The 6,761-nt window shown below is 40.9% G+C and overlaps 1 protein-coding gene across 1 annotated transcript; it reads left to right on the plus strand.

Moving 5' to 3' along the window:
• Window positions 1-1,964: 1,964 nt before the first annotated feature.
• On the plus strand, window positions 1,965-2,888 carry LOC130861754 (olfactory receptor 2D3-like). Its single transcript, XM_057750923.1, has one exon. It carries the CDS (start codon window positions 1,965-1,967, stop codon window positions 2,886-2,888), a length of 924 nt encoding a protein of 307 aa, XP_057606906.1.
• Window positions 2,889-6,761: the final 3,873 nt, after the last annotated feature.

Genomic DNA, 6,761 nt, shown 5'->3' on the forward strand with positions numbered 1-6,761 from the left:
CTAGCTTGTAAACAAATGATTATGTGTAAATTAATAGGAACTTTAAAAAAGCATGTTATTACACACATATATCAAAGCTCATCAAACTGTACACATGAATTATGCACAGTTCATTACATTTAAATTTACAATGATGAGTCAGTTATGAAAATGGGCTTATCAGAAATTACAGGGAGAGACTTCCCTGGTGGCGCAGTGGTTAAGAATCCGCCTGCCAATGCAGGGGACACAGGTTCGAAGCCTGGTCCAGGAAGATCCCACATGCCACGGAGCAACTAAGCCGTGTGCCACAACTACTGAGCCCGCGCCTAGAGCCATTGCCCCGCAACAAGAGAAGCCACCGCAACAAAAGAAGCCACTGCAACAAGAGGCCTGCATACTGCAATGAAGAGTAGCCTCCGCTTGCCGCAACTAAGGAAACAAAGACCCAATGCAGCCAATAAATAAATAAATAAATAAATAAGAAATTACAGGGAAATGAGATCAGTAATGAATTATTTTGGCTACTGAGGTGGTAGTTTATCAATGATTCTCTTGTGTATTCCCTTTACGTTGTATCTTAAGGAAAGATATTTCTCATTTAGTTTTACCAGTGTCTCAAATTATTTCCTGCCTCTGCCTTCCTGGTCCCTCAAGGCCAGTACATTGTATGGTAGGTTTAGGCCGGACCCATTGCATTTCCATCCGGGTGGATACTTCTGAATAGAAACCTCATTGTAACCATGTGGTCTTTAAATTGAGTTCTACTTGGTAGCTCATGAGCCAGTAGTTGAGCCACACCTGATCAGACCACGTTTGTCCTACACTGCCAGCTAAGTGTGGGGTCCTATGTATAAAAACAAACCCTTATATGTAGGCAGTCTTTGACTCCCCTCATCCCAAGATAGCTTTGCCAGGTAGGTTGACTTTCTGCTCTGTTATCTCCTATATTCTAAAGGGCAATTCTAGGACGAGTACTTCTAAAATTCCCAGGAATATCAGACTCCAGCCCTGATTCCCAGCCTTTTGCCAATGACACTGCTACCTTCCCTAACTCTTTCTAATCTCCTTCTCCAGGAGCTTGGATTCAGCAGGTTATTCCAAGCTTGTTCCTGAGGTAGAGCAATGTACAGACTTTGAGTAGTGTTTCCTGCCTGGCTGCAGAGCATTGGACCAGTGCCTCATGCCCCTGTCCAACTGATTGGGTATTCTGATACAACTGCAGCATGAACGAGCTCAAACATCGTTATGCCACATAAGTCATTGCAACTCTGCAAGCAGCTGCTGTGGCTGCATTCAGCCTCCACAAAAGGCCCTCCCTACTTCCGGAGTGTGCGGTGCTGCCTAAGTCTGGCCTGGGCTCCACCGTCCTGGCTCTGTGATGACTAGGTCCCAGTGTGCCTTACTCTTGAGCATTGCCATCGAGCCTTGATTCTCCGATCAAGTGAAGAAAGGACCGGGACTGTGGATTACAACCTGATCTAAAGCGGTCTCTTAAAATTCCCTTCCTCCAAGGGAGGGAATACGGGGATATGTGTATAAAAACAGATGATTGAACCTGGTGTACCCCCAAAAAAATAAAAAATTAAAAAAAAAAATTCCCTTCCTCCTTGGAAGGATGAGAAGGAAACACACCACAGGAAAACTTTATTATTGTTTCTGCTCCTTGCTGAAATGAAAGAGAAAGTCTGCCAACTGAAAAGTAAACAACAAAAAAGAAAAACCTGGACTCTCTACTAAATGCAGAACACTTTACATTTTTCCAAATCCACATAATATGCTAGTGTTCTTTTCAGACAGCTGCAGTAGAAATATGGAGATGGAAATTTTAGAAATTCATGTATCTTAAATAGTTACAAGAATTTTAAAAAATGAAATACATTTTTTTCTCCCAATGAGATCTTCTCTTTCAGGATTTGGTGCTCAAACGTAGTCAGCTTTGTATTGCTCTATTGATGCTTATGTGTAGATAGGAATAAACAGTAATGGGCACAAAAAACCAAACCTATCTGACTGAATTCATCTTGCTGGGACTTTCTTCAGATCAGCAGACCCAGATCCTACTGTTTGTGGTATTTCTCATCATCTACCTGCTGACTGTGTTTGGGAATCTGCTCATCATAGCACTAATTCACATTGACTCTCGACTTCATATACCAATGTATTTCTTCCTTCAAAACCTGTCATTTAGTGATCTCCTTTTCTCTACAAGTATTGTCCCCCAGATGCTATTCCATTTGCTGGTAACAAGAAAGACTATTTCCATTGCTGGATGCTCAATTCAGATGATATTTTTCCTAGTAGCAGGGTGTACAGAAAGTTCCCTCCTAGCAGTGATGTCCTTTGATCGCTATGTGGCTGTCTGCAAGCCCCTTCGCTACTCCACCCTCATGACCCAGAGGGTTTGTGTTCAACTGTCCATAGCATCTTGGGCCAGTGGAGCATTTGTGTCTCTAGTAGATACAACATTTACCTTATACCTCTCATACCATGGCCAGAACATAATTAATCATTATTTTTGTGAACCTCCTGCACTCTTGAGGTTGGCTTCAGAAGAAACCTACAAAGCTGAGATGGTCATCTTTGCAATGGGTGTGATAATTCTCCTTGGTCCTCTCTCCCTTATCCTTTTCTCTTACTGGAATATTATCTCCAATGTGATTCAGATACAGGCAGGGGAGAGGAGACTCAAGGTCTTTTCTACATGTGGTTCTCATCTCATTGTTGTTGTCTTCTTCTATGGCTCAACAATATTTACCTATATGCGTCCAAATTCCAAGAAAATGAATGAAGGGGATAAGGTGATCTCAGTGTTCTATTCAATCATAACATCTATGATGAACCCATTTGTTTATAGCCTAAGGAATAAGGGCATTAAGGAGGCATTTAGAAAAGTATTTGGAAGATAGAGCCTTTTGGAGGCAATGATCTCTATATCAACATACAATTGTGGGAATGAAGACACTCCAAAGTGATTCAATATATTGAACAGCTTTCTCTCTGAAGTGTCTCTTGGCTGATACATCAGGAAGGCTCATACAGGTGCCATTGTACATCTAGGATGTTTCAAGCTTGCCTACTGCATCTTGCTCAAGATTATTCTCTGTGGTTATAGATCACTTGCCTCATAATAGGGTTTTGCTATTATATTGTGTTATATTGATTATATTTATATATTACATTGTATAACTATTTTAAAATATTGAATAGGATCTTCATTCACACTGTGCTATTGGTTCACTATTCTGTATTCCCTCAGTCATACTATCTTTCGGTTCTAAACTCCACAGGTGCTTGTCAGCCTCATCCCATGCTACATCATCTACAGTCTTCTGCAGATCTTGGAGTCCTATGCTAGACTCTATCATTTCCAGTGAGAAAATATCAATGCCTTTTTTTGCCCGGAAGTTCTGATACTGGAATCTTTTGTTTTGTTTTGTTTTGTTTTGTTTCCTGCAGAGTCTCAAAATACTGCTATAGCCAATTCAACTGAACATGGTAGAGCTGTTGGCCTAGACAATAATGTGTGGGACCTCATATTTCAGCAAATATGATATATCTTTCGTGTATCACACACTGCTTCTCTCCAAGGAACATTGCTGGATCAAGGGAATTAGAATGGAGAGGACTCCTGCCTACATCAGAACTCTCAGGTCAGAAGCCCCTGTGACACCAATATACCACAGCTGCTCCCCTCAGATATGCTCTCCCCTCTTATGCAGGTTTGATTGTGCCAGTACCCATGAAGTTCTCTTTTTTGGGAAGTGGAAGAGAATGGGTGACATAGGAGAAGCAATCCTAGCAGGTAGAGTTGCTCAGTGGAATGAAATGGTCCCTTCAGGCTCTTCTAACTATTGTTATAATGGAAGCATCACTGGTGACATACCCGTACCAATGTTCAGCCTGGTACACAGCCACTGCCTCAGAAGAAAATCCATTGTCCTCCCCCCCACCACCCTCCACTCCAAAGGTCTAACTGCAGGTATTAAGTGAAACTGATCCAACACTTCATTGGTACCTAGGAACACTACCAATTCCCATCTCTGGACTGTTTATAGGGACTGTGAGCTATGAAAGCGTAGCCGGGGACCACCACAGTCCTGCACATTTCCCCCAGGTTGTCCATTTCTCCTGGCAGAAGTCCCCTGACACAAACATATTCCAATACTTTGTCCTTCATTTGCCAGACTTACATATACCTCCTGACTCATCCCACCCACCTGCTAGGGAGCCGTTTGCAGGAATTCTTGTCCTATGAAGAAGAGTGCTGCTAACTATAGGTAAAGCCTCTTTTCACAAAGCGGGAGCAATTTCCAGTTGGAATTCTGCTGTCACTTCATGACCATCTCTTAAGTCATCTGCAACGTGATTGTGGGGTGAAGGATGGCATGAATGAGGGATGATGAGAAGCCCTGATGAAAGTCAAACTTGCCACATTGACTTCTGGTTGCTCCAGCTTCCATGTCCATGGCCTGTTATAAGTACCCAAAGCTGTTCATTATACATGATATTGTCCTTGCTGAATTGAATGCATTGTGTGTAGAATGATTCTACATGGAAGAATAAATGTGTGCAATACCAGATTCACTATGTACATACGATGTGAATTGTTTTCAGATTATGTGGACCAGTATGCATGTATACAAGGAAACAAAACCCTGCTCTACAGATTCTTTGAGAGACTATGTTATAAACAACAGCAACTACTTAGACATACTGCTTCTCATGACCATTCAAAAGCTCACCTCACCACTCCCTCTTTTCTTGCCACTTAGTAAAAGGGAAGTTGTATCACATAATTGGAATGATCATTGCAAAAGTGGTCATGGGTCACTTTGAGTTATATAAAACTCAAACAGGGTAAGAAAATACAGATACCAACATACATTTAAAAAAACAACAACACCACCCGCCTCTGGCTGGATGCCAACCTATCGATGACTGTGCAGCAGAAGACAGGTGAATAACAGCATGTGAAAAACTAACAAGCTCCTGAAGTCACCGCCATCTGGGAACTACACATGTTTGCTAGAGCAATTAGTTTTTCAATTTTTAAAAGAAATAACTTTTCTTCCATTTATGCTATAAGTTGTATGACTGTTACCTTTGTATTAAATCAACTCATATACTATTGCTTTCAATAGCACAGTTTGAGTTTATTTACTCAATGAATATCTAATTCTTTTATTAACTTAATATTTATTGAGAACTCTTCTAGGTGTTGAATATATAGCAATAAACATCTTAAAACTCCTATCCCCATTAAATTTACATTTTAGAAGTGGGTGATACAAATGAATAAACAAATAAATAAAACACATAATATGTCTCATGTTAATCAATGCTTTGAGAATATAAAAGCAAGGAAAGGTGGGTTGCAATTTTAAGCAGGTGGTCAAGAAAGACCTTTCTGAGTAGGTGACATTTCATTAAAGGACATCTTGTATCTTAGAGAAAATAACATTTGTGCTGTAACCAGAATGTGGAGAAGAAAGAATCAACCAAGGAGAGATTTGGGGGAGGAGGGTCTGGGCAGACAAAACATAGAATCTAAATGGCTTGGGCTGGAATAAGTTTTTCTGATCAAGACAAAGAAAGATCAGAGTGTTTGGAGGCTGATGAGTAACAAGGGGAGAGGCAATGAGTGAGGTCATAGAAACAGGCAAAGGCCAGATTGGTAGGGCCTTGGTATTAGTTTCCTTGGGCTGTGATAACAAATACCCACAAACTCTGTGGTTGAGGACAATAGAAAGTCATAGTTCTGGAGGCCAGGAGCCTGAAATCAAGGTATCTGCAGATTATGCTCTCTCGGAAGGCTCTAGTGGAGAAGACTTCCTTGCCTCTTCTAGCTTTTGTGCTCTGGGTGCTCCTTGCCTTGTGGAACCATAACTCCAATCTGTGCCTTTGTCTTCAAAATGCCTTCTTCCCTCAGTCTCTTTGTCTTCCCTTCTTCTTAAAAAAGCATCTTTCATTTGGTCTAGGGCCCACTCGCTTAGGATGATCTCATCTTGAGACTTCGCTTGATTACATCTGCAAAGATCTTTATTCCAAACACATCCTGCGTTTACAAGTAGATGTCTTTTGGGGTGACACAGTTCAATTCATTACAACCTTGGTAGTCCTGAAAAGATGACTGATTTTATGTTCATTACAAAGCCGTCCTAATATACTTTTAAAAAGTCTCTTTGAGCATTATATGGAGAGTGGATTGTAAGTGGACAAGGATGGAAGCAAGAAAAGAAATCAGAAAGATTGAGCATTACTATGGTAACCTAGGGGAGAGGTGATGGTCTTAACTAGAGTTATAGCAATGGAGAGGCAGAGGAGCTGGTAAGACATGTGGGTAGATAGGATACAGGGATGGAAAAAGAGAAAAATGAAATATCCCTGCCAAGTCTTTGAGCAATTCCGTGGATAATGAAGATTCACAAAGCGGGGAGTCTGGTGGGAAAGTGAAGAATTCTCTTTTGGACTTGTTTATATGGCCCTGGGCAGGGTCTGGGCCCTGTGTTACATGCTTAGTTCTCACAACACTCTTCTGTATTTGAACAGCTACAATAAAGCCTTCATTTAAAGTCATGATATCTTACACTGCATCATGTACCTCTAGTTATTTTTTTTCCCCATTAGTTGAAGATGAAGCATTCTGAGTACAGTTGCAGACAAGGGTTCTGAAATCCCCTGGCACTATTTAGTTTGTGAAATATCATCAAGGCAATGCAGAATATACTTATGTCAGCTGCCTTTCATGTTACCATCAATATTGAAAACTATTTAAAAAA

The sequence above is a fragment of the Hippopotamus amphibius genome, chromosome 9 (genome assembly GCF_030028045.1).
Source record: "Hippopotamus amphibius kiboko isolate mHipAmp2 chromosome 9, mHipAmp2.hap2, whole genome shotgun sequence".
NCBI lineage: Eukaryota > Metazoa > Chordata > Mammalia > Artiodactyla > Hippopotamidae > Hippopotamus > Hippopotamus amphibius.